The sequence below is a fragment of the Caloenas nicobarica genome, chromosome 4, assembly GCF_036013445.1.
Source record: "Caloenas nicobarica isolate bCalNic1 chromosome 4, bCalNic1.hap1, whole genome shotgun sequence".
Lineage (NCBI taxonomy): Eukaryota > Metazoa > Chordata > Aves > Columbiformes > Columbidae > Caloenas > Caloenas nicobarica.
The window spans coordinates 76,917,447-76,932,190 of NC_088248.1; the positions used below are offsets into that span (position 1 = coordinate 76,917,447).

General features: G+C 43.5%; 1 protein-coding gene across 1 annotated transcript in view; it reads right to left on the reverse strand.

The window, feature by feature from the left end:
• The window catches only part of DNAAF9 (dynein axonemal assembly factor 9), a 78,150-nt gene extending 64,522 nt beyond the window's left edge, over positions 1-13,628 (reverse strand). Inside the window, exons 1-2 of the mRNA XM_065633533.1 lie at positions 13,502-13,628; positions 2,885-2,964 (exon numbers count right to left, since the gene is read on the reverse strand). Of these exons, the coding sequence (XP_065489605.1) occupies positions 2,885-2,964; positions 13,502-13,587 (166 nt within the window). The 5' untranslated portion in view covers positions 13,588-13,628. The remainder of the gene's footprint in view (positions 1-2,884; positions 2,965-13,501) is intronic.
• Between the last annotated feature and the right edge of the window lie 1,116 nt (positions 13,629-14,744).

Here is a 14,744-nt window from a genome sequence, read left to right on the forward strand (position 1 = left end):
TCCTATTCTCTTCAGAGAGGATAAAAAATAAATATCAAGGTCCATAAAAGTTTTCCTTAGCTGTGCTGAACTGCAAACCAGTTTGATCTACAATTAGAACAGCTACAACTACAGTCAGATGTATAGACATACCCTACCAAAACTAAATACGTATCCTCAGAAATCATATCAGCTTCACCATGACCTTCAAATCTCTGGTGTTTTCTTGCATCTTAGCTTTCAACGTTAAGAAAAAATAGAGTATATTGTAAGTAGTTTGATATACTGTTTTCTGAGCAGCTTTAACAGCAACACGCTCCAGCTGAGACATCACAGCTTTTTAAAGATATCTGACATGCCAACCTCCAAATTCCTTTGCCCTGGCACTTGTGGTGTCTTCTCTCCCCAGCAAAGAATGTTGGAATGTCACCATTCAACCACTTCAGAATTAGGTAACAGTATCCTTTTTAAAAAAATCGGCTGTAACTGTATTTAAATAATTTTATCAATAATTAGCCAGTTCTCATCTCTCTTTGGAATCCTACAATGCCGGTTTTAATTTCAGTATAAATATTAACCTACTTGAAGCGAAGCTGTGAAAGTTTATATTGTTTTTATCTCGCCACCCAGTACGTAAAATTGAAGTTGAAGTGAGAGAAATGCATTAACTCCAGTTCATTAAAGGCAGCCAAGTGAAATACAACACATCCCGACTGCGAAAAAAACAAAGTTATAAGAGTATCTACTTTCTGTACAAGTCAACAGGACTCAAACTGTAAGACTACACATTTTTTGCCATTTGAAGCTTGTATTTGAAGACAGATTTAATGCATTTATAACAGAGTGACATGCCTGCTTAATCGGAAGTTATGTGAGAAATTCAGCAGGCTACATTAGACAGGTCAGATTAGACAACAACAGTTCCGTTGTGGGTGCTGAAAGAGATTAGGGCAAAGCACGAGTCTAATAATAAAATACTCTTCCTATATTTCCATAACAGAAATGCTTATTTATTAAGAGCTATGGGCTTACGCATGGGCTTTAATACTCCACGTTACACTGAGGATTACACAAAGCAATTCCTTTTGCCTGTAGAGTTTTCCCTAAAGCCATACAATGTTTTGAGTGACTATTCTTTGCTCGGAACTTACTGCAGCGTCAGAATTAAAGATAGGTAAGAAATACCACAGTGTCGATGGTGAGAAATAAGAGATGGCACAACTTGCCTTATTTTATGAAATTATATTAGCATTAAGGGCAAAAAAACAAGGACTTTATCCTGTATGATTAAGTTTCACTGGAAGGTTGACACAGTGACCTTATTAGTGTTACTACCTAGACAAATACTTCTTAAACTCTTACTCTGGAGAATGTGGGATAGGAAGAGTCATATTATACAGTCGGTACAGACCAAAACAAAATTAGGTTACACACAACATTTTTGTCATTCAGTAAATGAGCTTCTTCAAGTTTTCTTGTTACATCATTAAAGAAACAAGCTGTTGTATTATTTCCTAATGCAAGCCCGTTACTACACACAGTTTCTTTACGGACACATTAGACATCTCCATCTTTAACTGTAATACCTTAGTTAAACCATCGCTCCTTAGTCCTATTGTCTAAGGAATTTCAATCATCATCCCTGAATTTTTCCTTTAATATCTTGATGCTGATTATATAAGAAACAAGAGCCAATGTTACATACAGAAATGAAACTAAAGCAGTACAGAAAACCTGTTCCTTTCCTACACCACGCTCACACACATGGCTTTATTTCATATTATCCTTTTCTCCCAACCCCAGAAGAAAAAAAGCACTGAAACCACATGCTGTTTTATGCCACTATTTAACTCGTAACTGCTTCCCAGATTTCTCATGTGACTCTTTAAATGCATTTCGAATTACTTCTCCTGGGGCAAGACCTCCCTCGCTGTAAATTCAGGTTTTTATTAATTCTGTCAGTTTTCTGATTATTCCCCCACTCCCCACCAAGCCCGTTCTCAACCCCTACACTCCGTAGCTCTGTGTATCATGATCCCTTAACCTCGGTCCTCCTCTGCTCTTCTCCAGCCCCTTAATCTCAGCACCTTCTAATCCTTCCCTGCCAGCTGCAATGCATGTGTCTTCAGCCTTGAGCTTTTCTGCCAAGCACCAGCTAGAAAGCATAAACAGCCCACACACCTGAATGTTTATTCCAAATAGATACAGATTAAATTATTCCCATCTTTCCTTCAATTTGGACATCAAGAAAGATTCTCCCTTCCCTCCTCATACTAAATTTTCACAAGGCTTGCAAGAATGCTGATGGTATTACTACTATTGTAGCAAGTCGGCCTGAAATTAGTAAATAGGCTTAAGAATTTACTTAGGGAGAAAAGAGTGTAACGGTCAGACAGCTGTCCATTCACTGAGAAACAGGGCTGGGGCTTGGGCCAGGAAGAAGATCATAGAATCACAGAAGGGTTTGGGTTGGAAGGGATCTCTCAAAGTCACCCAGTGCCCCCCCTGCCATGAGCAGGGACATCTGCACCAGCTCAGGTTGCTCAGAGCCCCGTCCAGCCTGGCCTGGGATGTCTCCAGGGATGGTTCAGCCACCACCTCTCTGGCCAACCTGGGCCAGGCTCTCACCACCCTCATCATAAATCAAATTCTTCCTCCCGTCTATCCTGAATCTCCCTCCTTTAGTTTAAAACCATTGCCCCTTGTCCTATTGCAACAGGCCCTGCTGAAAAGTCTGTCCCCATCTTTGTTATAAGCCCCCTTTAAGTATTGAAAGGCTGCAATAAAGTCCTCCCAAAGCCTTCTGCAGGATGATCGATCATCTTTCTGAAACTCATCATATCTTTATCAGTGCAGTGAGAACAAGAGGGCGGGAAAAAAGAAAAAAAAAAAAAGTAAAACTAACCTAAAATGCAAAGGATTCCATCAGGTTGAGATTTGCTGCTCTGTGTCAGGATACTCTGAATGTTTCGAAGGCGGCTGCAGCTGCAAAAGAGAGAATTCATCCTTAAGGTCAGTGGTTTTAAAGAACTCAAATTTGGCAGGCTCAAGAGTTGACCTAGCTTTTTTTTCTTTATTATATAAACTAAGTGGATGCAATTTAACTCGGGTATCTGTTGTTTGAAATACATTCGGATCTCGTATCAAACAATCCCCAGATGATTTTTTTTTGTCAACTAAAAGATGAAGTACGCAGCCATGAGAGAAGACCAGAACTCCTAACTACCCCTTTCTAACCAAGTGCCCTGTTAATCTCTAACCTCTAGCAAACATTTCTGCTCCAGTTTCCTCCCACCAAGCCAGTAACATGTTTTTTTCTACCAGAGTAGTAGAGAGCAAAGCAACATGGGCAGCTGATGCCTGGGGAAAAAGTTGCCAAGGGAAGGGACCGCGGTGGGTCCTGCACCCCAAGAGGAGTTTGCAAAAGATGATTTGCAACACCCCCGGAACCATCAGACCACTTGCACCCTGGGTAACTACGCAATACAGACACATCCCAGCTTCTTATTTAAGCTTCAGGAGCTACAGTTCTTCCTTGCATCTGGCACAACTCTCTAGAATTTTATTTAGTCCATAATGGAAAAATATGGAGCCAATACTCGCATGAAACAAAACAACAGCTGAACTCCAGAAGAGTGTCACTTTTTTAAAAAGGGATTTTTTTTTCTCTGCAAGACAAATTAACAAACTGAACTTATACTCGTGTGTTTCCAGTCAAAAAGTAAACCACAGTTCAAACCAACTCTAAATGAATAATACTTCACGCAAATCATAAAAGCAGTAACGTTTTTCCCCTCTATACCCAAAGAAATATCTAGATCATTTTCATGAGACGCATGTTACCTTTCTCATGACTTCTGTACTAAAACAATTAAATTTTTCTAAAATGAACAGTTAGGGAAAATTATAAGGCTAAAGTATAACTTTTTATAATCCACATTAAAAAGAAATGAAGTAATACCAAGTCTTGCCAAGATTTTAATAAACTTTATAGAAGAATTCATTTTGTTTAATTTAGTTGTCCAACATACATCTTAAAGCCAGGCAAAAAATTCAGCTACAAGAGCCACACAGAGAGTAAGAGAATTTGTGCTTCTAGACAACATTTTGCGAGCTTGTTTTAATACAGATAGATGGCAAGAAATTTCACCATGTTACTGAACATGTTTTCTTGTTTATATAACTATGAGCTGGTCAGCTCTAGGAAACAAATGTCTCTTACAGCAACACTGCCACAGAGCTAAATTTATGATCTCAAATAAACAAGAATTCCTGTTTTCATAGTTTCTTAAGCCAAATAAAAACCAGATAGACCTCTTCAGCGATACTACAATTATCATGCTCTACTTTCTCCAAAAGACAGAACGAACACGAAAGGTTTACATTATAGCTAATGTAAGTACAATTCGAACATCCACAATAGAAGACAGAAAACATTTGAAGATGCTTTCACAGGAAGCACAAAATCAGCGCAAAACACTCCCGTTTTATTTTTTCCCAATATTAGGCTCCCTAATTGAGTCTGAACCCCTCAATTATTTTTTCCAGAAACTTTCCAGTTCATTTTTTATGTTGCACAGTATCACAGACCACCATGTGAATAAATAGATACTTTGATCCATCCTGAAATATCAAAACAGAAGTTAAAGCCACCGATGACGGCAAAGACACCTAAACCAGGTACTATCAGATGTTGTTGGCCATGCAGGGGATGCTATGAATTCCGTGAAAGAAACACTGAACTTCATGCTGCATATTTTTCCAACTTCTAATTATTTGTTCTCTAAAACCCAACCTAAAACTGAATTACACAGGTATCTGATCTTAAGATTCTATATCTTATTCTGGAAGATTTTCATGCCGTCATTAAACAGGACCCCAGACTAGCTAGGCGAGAGATTATCTCCTATAGTAAGATAAATAGTGGTCGTATTTTTATACTTCCCAAGTCACAAGATCAAGAGTAGAAAAAAAATTCTAGATGCTTCACTGTGGGCACAAACAAATGTGACTTATTTCATGTGTCAGTGTGCAAACAAACCTACAGTTATTTAAGGACCAGCTGCAGGCACGAAGAATTGCTAGAGCCTCTGTAAAACACTACGAATAGAAGCACTTCATGTATAGATAAAGCCCAAATGAAAACAAAAATGCTTCTTAATCTATTAATTTAAGAGAAATTCACGTTTCCCGAGACTATCTGAAGGACGGGCTGAAAGGACGGTGAGAAAGCAAGTCCAAGGACTTGTGCAGTGATAGAACGGCAGCTTCCAGACTGACTTTTATTAAAACATTCACCATATCAGAGGATGCATCTTCCCGCTTCTGCTCAGAGTGAGAAAAGAAACTGTCATTAAAAAAATATATTAGGAATGCTTCCAATCCAAAAGCACAAGAGGTAGATTTTTTTTTTTACTCAACTCCTCTCATAAACAAGATGCAAAAATCCCTCTACTACTTCTCTCAAGGCAAATTTAAGCAACTCTCCAGTCAAAGGCAGGTTTGTCTGGATTGTAAAATGTTTTTTAAACCTCTCATGCATTATAAACACAGCATGAAAACATACCTTGATTTTGCTATGATTTGTTTCCCCTTCACTGATCAGTTTTGAAGGAATGGTTAGAACTAAATTTGACAAAGAACACGTATGGAAACTCCTGGTGGGAAACTCATGGAGGAGGATACTCCCATTTATTAACACATTCTTATGACACAATGTAAGACATTCCCAAAATCTTTAAATTTAAATTTCACACTAACAGCTCTGATCAAAGGGAAACATGATCAAACATATTTATAATTTAGAAAAAAAAAGAGTGGTATGAGCCTGTCAAACAAGACCAGAGCAGAGCAAAGCAAAATACACAAGGTTTTTGTCTTCTTGAGCTCCATAAAAAGTTATTTTCTGATCTGTTACAGTAAATTGAGGTGGTGAGAAAAGTTCTCAAATGAAGCTGCTAACAAATTCCTGCCAAAGTCAGTGTTACGTTATCTTCAGGAGACAGTCCTGACATAAAAGGAAAAAGCACAGGGCAAATTATATGTTCATTATTTCATAATGAGATGTTTGACCATAAAGATGTTTATTTAAATCTCAATACTAAACAGCCTTGAGCAGAATATTTTTCCTTGCCTCATGTAAAGAAGTGGTTTCTATGAAAGAAATCTTTGAAAAAGCTTCTTCACAAAAATATTTTCCATGTCATTCCAAGTGTGTATAAATCATTACATTCAAAGGCTGACATTATAAGAGAAGACTTCTGTGTCGGAAGAAAGACGTTATTCAGAAATTGTGAAGAGAATAATTAGGATTCTTACTACATGCTTTTAAACAATGCAAGCTAAACTGTGTATAAAGTCAGGATTTTAAAAAAATGGCACTTTCTCGCATTTCACATTAAACAGTCATCTGACAAAAACAAAGAAACCACCCTGGGAACGAAATTCCATGACTTTTCCCACCTCCAAAGCCAGTGCTCTAGCAAGGGGACTGACTTTTACTCCTTTTCATTTTACCACAGGAGCACAATTTCAAACGGGAGCAACGAAGAATGCCGGTGTAACCCTCTGGGCTTCAATACGCTCTCCTGGAAGATGTGGCTCTGGATGCACTCACATATGTAACTATAACTGAATTTTAGTAGCTTGAGCCTGAAAAAATCAGCATTAGGTGTGTTCAAATAAACCACAAAGCCTTTTTCTAAGGCAACCCCAAATTCCTGAACTTCAATGACACTTGCAGATATGAGATATTTAAACTAGGTCTATTCCAACCATATCCAACAAGACAACCACAACCAGGCTGCTGGAGACGTGGAGAAGGAGTTAAGTGTGAATTTTTTTTTAACTGTTGAACAGAAGATGCGATTTCTACATCAGCTTCAGCCACTATAGGAGCCCACGGTGCTGCAAGGGACGGTCTCGCACTTCTTGCTGCCTTTGTATCTACATTAACAATCTCGAAACCACGTGTCAAGTCACATCAGCTTACGGATCCAAACGAACGCTGGCCCAGGAATTAAAGAAAAAAAATAATAATGCTTTCAAACATCAGCAAGCTGATGTGACTGCTGATGAAGGCAGGTCAGAAGGCAAAGCCGCATTTTGGGCCGGCATCTGGCAATAAAGCGCACTCGGGCCAATTAAGAAGCTATACGTTGAGGTACTTGATGTTCTGCTAATCTTGGACTAGATCCAAAAAAAAAAAAAAAGGGGGAAGATAATTGACAATCATTAACTTCTAAGAATTAGAGCTCGTCTGTTCATGTCTTCATACTAATTATGCAAAGTACCTCGCTTTTCAACAGCCTGGCCTGTCGCACTTTGGTAACAGACACGGCGCTGCAAGCCATGTGTGTTGGCAAATAAAGAGAATATTAACAACTGTGCCTTTCTCAATTGCAAAGAATCAAGATTTTTAAATAACGCCACGCAGTTATTTTAATTTTACATGTTCCCGCAGCGTGCTGCTTTTTTCTGCATCCCTTGTTGCTCGCTGAATTGATTCTACGCACAAGCTTCTTGTAATCCAGCAGTACTAAGGTGGAGACGATATTAGCATTGATCGCTGATTGATTCTCAATGGATTCCTGATGGATTCCTGCAGGCTAGGTCACCATATGTCTGGGATGGCCGTAGCTGTGGTTTAACGTGCAATTCAGCTGACAAAGGACGCGATTTCACTGTATTGAGTAGGTTTTGCTTCATATTGGCAGATGTTACGCTCCTCCCCCACAAAGGCTGGGCAGCCTTAAAAACCCACATGGGGTAAAGCTTTGGTAGCAGGGAAATAAGGGGAAAAAAATCTGAGATACCCCTGGCAAAGCTTGTGCAAATCCTCATATGAATAAGGTTCGTCTTCAGGGAATGGCTTGAGGAGATTCATGCTGTCTACCTAAGACGCTGGTTTTTAACATTAAGCACTTCATTGTTTAAAAATAAATAAAGAGACTGGAAAGATAAAACAGTTTATACATCTTTCTAAATCTCATTTCTTCTTAACTTGCTGCTACCACCATCTGTTTCCACTCTAACTCCCAAAAAATCAAGCTTATTTTTCATGGGGCTTTTGTTGATCTGACAATTTCTACCAGAAACATTATTATGGTCTGCTTATATTAGAGTATGGGGTTTCCCTGGATTTCCCACAGTCTGACATTATCACCATCTTAACATACTTGTGAAAACAGAAACCAGAAGTCAGACTAAGTTAAAGAGCCTCAAGATTTCATTTATTTCAAAAGCAGTTTATTTGAAATTTTGTATCTAGCTTGAAGAGTAATATGCTTTCTCAATTTTATTTTTTCTTAGCTCATCCAAATAACTCTGTTTTGCTGCTTGGCACTCACAAAAGACAATGCCCGTCAGCCACCTTAAAATACATGACAATTTTCCAGCTATTTTTGAAATTTTTCTAGAATAAACAGAGGGAACTTCACCGAGAACAGGAGATCTAACACCTTTAAAATCACTTAGCATGTTTAGGAACAGTGAGTAGCAAATATCAAAACATAAATTAAGAAATTTCAACTCTGCGTGCATTTTACAAGACCAAAGTCCTTGCTTTGTGACTTTAAATGGACAGTAATTTTCAATTCTGCATTTCAGAGAGCTCAACGCACACAGGAACAGGCACGAATCTCTCCTTACCAAACATTTGGAACTACCCGACGCCGTTTGCAAACCACGAGCTTGTTCGGGATCTTCAGCATATCTGAACAGCAGCACTATTTATTAAAAATTCACATCGCTGTTCACGTTGGCATTCTCTACAGCCGCAGCCCTTCGGCATAGTCGTTTACCATGAGTAACTCACAGATTGAACCTCAACATCAGCGAATGGGCTGGAAATGAAGTTCTTCCATGGATGCAATTAAATTATAGGTTGCCCATCACCTACACGCGCACGAGCCCGTTAGACGAGCAGCCTTGACGCATTCTCTGTTTAACAGGCTGATTTACCAACACTTACTTTCTTAAATGGCAGCATGTTATCGAGGACGCCAACAGTTCCCCCTCAAAAAACATTATCACCTGAGAAAATGGTAATATTTGAAGAAATAGGAAAGAATAGCAGCTCGAGTGTATTCTGCCATCAGTCAATCCCTGGTTAGAAAGACAAGGCAAGTGTCTGGCACTTGAGTAGGAAACAGAAGCTAAGCTACGGTGCCTAAATTTACTTTCAGAGCCATTACTGGACCACAGCCCCTGCAGCCACAAAGCCAGATGCTTTACCAATAAATGCAGTATATCCGCTCCTCTCCTTGATAACTTTTCCTTCCCAAACACTTATTCTACCTTTCACACAGAATCACAGAATGTCAGGGATTGGAAGGGACCTCAAAAGCTCATCCAGTCCAACCCCCCCGCCGAAGCAGGAACACCCAGATGAGGTTACACAGGAAGGTGTCCAGGCGGGTTGGAATGTCTGCAGAGAAGGAGACTCCATAACCTCCCTGGGCAGCCTGGGCCAGGCTCTGGCACCCTCACTGGGAAGAAGTTTCTTCTCAAATTTAAGTGGAACCTCCTGTGTTCCAGTTTGTACCCATTGCCCCTTGTCCTATCACTGGCTGTCACCGAGAAGAGCCTGGCTCCATCCTCCTGACACTCACCCTTTACATGTTGATCACCATGAATGAGGTCACCCCTCAGTCTCCTCCAAGCTCAAGAGCCCCAGCTCCTCAGCCTTTCCTCACACGGGAGATGCTCCACTCCCTTCAGCATCTTCGTGGCTGCGCTGGACTCTCTCCAGCAGTTCCCTGTCCTGCTGGAACTGAGGGGCCCAGAGCTGGACACAATATTCCAGATGAGGTCTCACCAGGGCAGAGTAGAGGGGCAGGAGAACCTCTCTGACCTACTGACCACCCCCTTCTAATCCCTCCCAGGTCCCATTGGCCTTCCTGGCCACAAGGGCACAGTGCTGGCTCATGGTCATCCTGCTGTCCACCAGGACTCCCAGGTCCCTTTCCCCTACACTGCTCTCCAACAGGTTGTTCCCCAACTTATACTGGAACCTGGGGTTGTTCCTACCCAGATGCAAGACTCTACACTTGCCCTTGTTATATTTCCTTAAATTTTTCCCTGCCCAACTCTCCAGCCTGTCCAGATCTCACTGGATGGCAGCACAGCCTCTGGCGTGTCAGCCACTCCTCCGAGCTCTGTGTCATCAGCAAACTTGCTGATAGTACACTCAATTCCCTCATCCAAGTCATTGATGAATATATTGAATAATACTTGCTTCTATTCCTACCAACGCTATAGTCCCACATCCCTCTTAAGTTTGGCAGCAGCGTAACACCCAACAGACCTTAAGCCGTTTTTCTTCCCTAATGTGGTAGAAAACCATCCACATTCATGGAATGGGGTTTGTTTCTCTTTCTTTTCCCTCCTGTACTTCAGTAAGTTCAATTAGCTCCCTCTTAGCAGAGCTAAAATACAGTGCATTCCTTAAAAAAAAAAAAATAAAATCAGTGAAACTGTGCTATTACAAAAGCCTGAACCTCAGCATAATTACACAAGGAACACATGGCTGCAAACTGTTAATCTTTCAACACAGATACGTCCCCTGTTAAAATTGGTTGGGAAACCACAACAACTCTTTCGTCCCTGCACCACCATGTTCTCAAACTCCCCACCGACTGCTCCTCTGAAGCCAGAGGAAAAAAGCCACATACTTAACCACTACCTGATTAAAAACAGAATGGTTTAGAGGATGAGAATATTAGGCGTATAGGCAGAGACAACATAAAAATGAACCCAAGTAGTCATTTCGCACTTCCCCACATAGACACAGTGAGAATATCTGTATTATGTTATCAACATGGGTAATTAATAATGAGGATTTGCCTACTCTATTTTACATAAAGGTAATGCAAAATTGGGTGAGTCCAGGGCCCTACTGAATAGAACAAATTTGCATTGATTTTAGATGATGATATTTAACAAAAGCGTTTTGTATTCTTAAGGAAAACACTCGTTCACCACTAAACACAGCGACATGAAACATGACATCACCTTCTAAAAAGGCACATCCTTTTCTGGGCTATACTCATCTCTTAGTTAAAGGATTTTTTTCTTTTTATTTACAGAACTGTTCTTTACTTTCGTTGCTACAATGCGGAGGGTCGCCGTGGTAAATTCCAGCCCCCAACACACCACAGGACAGAGCAAAACTCTGAAGCATGTGGAAGAACTCCAAGAATTATCTCAGGCCGTTTCTCTATTCTTTATATAGTCTTGAGAATTTTTCCATTCCTGTTTGGGACTTGGGGGCGGGGGAGAGGAGGGTAACAGATTGTTTTGTTTTAAGTTATTTTTATTAACGGCCCGGTATCTGCTGACTGCTTGGGAAATTTATTGCAAACACTGGCCTCTCTGCCTCCATCTGGCCTGGAAAAAAAAAAATAAAACTGCACAAGAACGAATGTTGAGGAGGAATAAAATTAACGGATGACATGGCTCCTGCAAACACGCCAAATTACAGATGCTGTCTGGATCTCGCAGTGGAGCTCAAAAGCTTGCAGATGTTCACAGAGAGTCTGAATGTTCTCATGACAACTCTAAACCGGGATCTCAGATTACAAAAATCACTCACAGAGAGGCTTGAGTGGAAACCATTTTCTCTTTCAGCTCTTTTTTTTTTTTTTTTTTACCATCTTGGTACTTTGTTACTGTTCATGAATATTTAGATACTTTCCAGCTATAAACAAATACTACGCTCTTCCTAAACAAGTACGATTATTTATTCAGTGAAACAAATATTTGTAAAGGTCACTTCTCCTTTCCTCTTATGATCAATTTCATTTCTAACTGCAGGCAGAGAGGGAACACAAGCATCACCGAACAGCCATGTTCCTGTATTTCAAGCAAACACAACAACCTCCATTTCTCTCTCACAGCGCAGAATTTCTCATTTCACACACATGCTGCCCGAAAAGCCAAAATCCTTCTATTCCCTCCTTGAACAAAATATCAAAATATTTTTTTAAAAAATGTAAGAGCTACAGCAAACATAACCATACCCAGGCAGCTTGGCCAACTGTTTGTTTGCAATTTACATGCAATGTCCCGGTTACTCTATTATCTGACCATGCTGGTGAATACTTCCATGTATTGTGCTATGACTATTGAAAGCATCAGGCACTTCAGTTCCTGCTTGTTCTTTGTGATATTCAGACACTGCAGCTAATATACCTTAGCCTAATACACACACACACGGGTGCACTTTAAGTCTTTAAAAGGAACGAGAGCTTTAGCAACCTGACGATACCTGAGCTGACACCCAAGCTCCCATAGAGCCCGCGCTATCATCTCACATGTCCCCACGCCCCATCTCTTGTCAAGTTCCATCCTCCATGTTTTCGAAGCTCAAAGAATGTTATTGCCTCTATGTCCTCAAGCAGGATGAGCCACCCAGCAGGTCCCCACACAAATACACAATCTCCTTTCTCTCCACAATCCCTCAGCCCCTCCCAAATCTCTGCTGTCCCCATCCTAACTCAGTTTTCCCACTTTTCCCAAGCCCTTTTTCCCCGACTTCCAAGGTAACCACACACCCATCCCTTTCCAAACCAGCCCCAGGCTCAGTTCCCTGCAGAAACACTGCCCCAAACCCACCCCCTCCAGACCAGCCTCTCTCCAATGTCCCCAAATTTCTCTTTTTGTCCCCTAGTCCATCGCAGCCTCCCACCCACCCTCCTCCAGCAGGACCCAGGATTCACCAACCCCTCCACCCAGAAGGTCAAACCAGACCCTGCCTGTCATCCCATCAAGGCCATCGACGCTCCTCACCTGCAAGATCAGCCACCCCACCAATGCTCCATCCCTTCCACCCACAGCCCCTCAAATTCTGCCCCTAATGCTCCAGTCCCCCAAAACCACCCCAGTGGCTCCAAATCCCCCTGAAATACCCTGCAAAACCCCTTCATGCCCCTTGCACACCATAAAACCTCTCCTTAATGTCCCCAATTCCAGCCTGCCTCAGCACCTCCAGCGCCATTAGAACCATTTTGGTTGGAAAAGACCCCCAAGATCATCAAGTCCAACCATAACCCACCCCTGGCACTGCCCCATGTCCCTGAGAACCTCATCTCCGTCTGTCCAACCCCTCCAGGGACGGTGACTCCAGCACTGCCCTGGGCAGCCTGTTCCAATGCCCCACAGCCCTTTGGGGAAGAAATTGGTCCCCAGATCCAACCTCAACCTCCGCATCATCACTTTGTCCGTGCGCTCATCCTCCACTGTTCATTAATTTGTTATTTTTTACGTCTTAACACCCCCCACACACACACACACACCCCCTTCCCAAAGCCGTTAACGTCTTATTTTCTCCCCAATCGCCACCCCCAGTGCCCACAGCTCCTCTCCATCAGCCCCCCCACAACCTCAGTGCCTCAGCTCCCCTAAGGCCCCAGCCCCGCTCCACGCAGCCCCCTCAGTGCGCCCCCGGCCCCTCCCTGTCAGCTCCTCAGCGCCCCCCCCCCGCAGCCCCTTCAACACCCGCCGCCTCCCCGCTCCCCGTTACCTGACGAAGGCCTGGGCGGCCCGGGGGCGGCGCGGCGAGGGGCGCTGTGCGGGCAGGAGGAGCGGGGAGCGGCCGCACAGCGCCATGGCGACGGCGAAGCGAGCGCGGCAGGAGGGAGCCGGCCGGAGGGAGCCGGCAGCTCTGCGGCCGCTGCGCCCCGCCCCGTGCAGAACGTACCACTGCTCTGAGCGGCGGGGGGGGGGGCGCCGCGGCTGCACCGTCCCACCCGCCCGCGCTCTCCGCTTTCCCAGCCGGGCAGAACTCAAGTTGGCTTTCTCACCACCTCATACGCGGCGGGGCTTGAAAGGCTTCTACCGTCGGCAACAGCTGTGCGCAAACGCAGCGGGGGATGCAGCTGGTTTCCTCCTGCAGAATGCGTGGGCTCGTCCAACTCCTGCCCCCGCGCACACACCCCCGGCTCAGACCTCATTCCACACCCCCCCCGCTCATGGGCGCGTCCAATCCCCACTACAGCCCCCCCCCCCCCGCCGTGGCGTGGGCTCGCCCGACCCCACGGAGCCCCCCGGAGCGGGGGGGGGGGGGGGGTTGATATTTCGGTCTTTTCCGTCCTTTTATTTGAAATTCATAAAGAAAAGGAAAAATGGAGATGGAAGGGAAAAACAAAACAAACTTACCAACCGTCTCCTTTATTTTTTCATAGTCCAGCTGCGCTAAAATACAACATTTCCGAAGACCAAATCGTTTTCATGTAAGTCTTGGTGGATTTTTAAGGTCCCAAATAATTGTTCTTGAGAACTGCCAGTGAAGTCCTAGAGAGACAGATTTTTCTCGTATCACCAAATCGTTTTGGGAGACCGGGTGGCTGCAGGTATGAAAGGAATTGTTTTGACAGTGTGTATTCTAATGACGTGTATGTATGTTCACATACATGTGTATGTATGTTCCTGTCACACCCCCCTCCCCAACCCGGAGCCCCACGGTGGGGGGGGTGACGGAACCCCCCCGGAGCCCCACGGGGCCCTGGAAACCCCCACCCCGGAGCCCCATGGGGCCAATGTACCCCGGACCCCCCACCCTGAAGCCCCACGGGGTGATGTCACAGGGATCCCACGGAGCCTCACGAGGTGATGTGCGTCGGACCCCCCACCCCACAAACCCCACGTTGCTAATGTCCCCCGGCCTCGCCGAACCATTGTCACCCCAAACGCCCCGGACACTCCCCCCACCACCCCCTCAGCATTGCACCCCCCATGCAACCCCTTCCCAAATTACCATTCCCCCA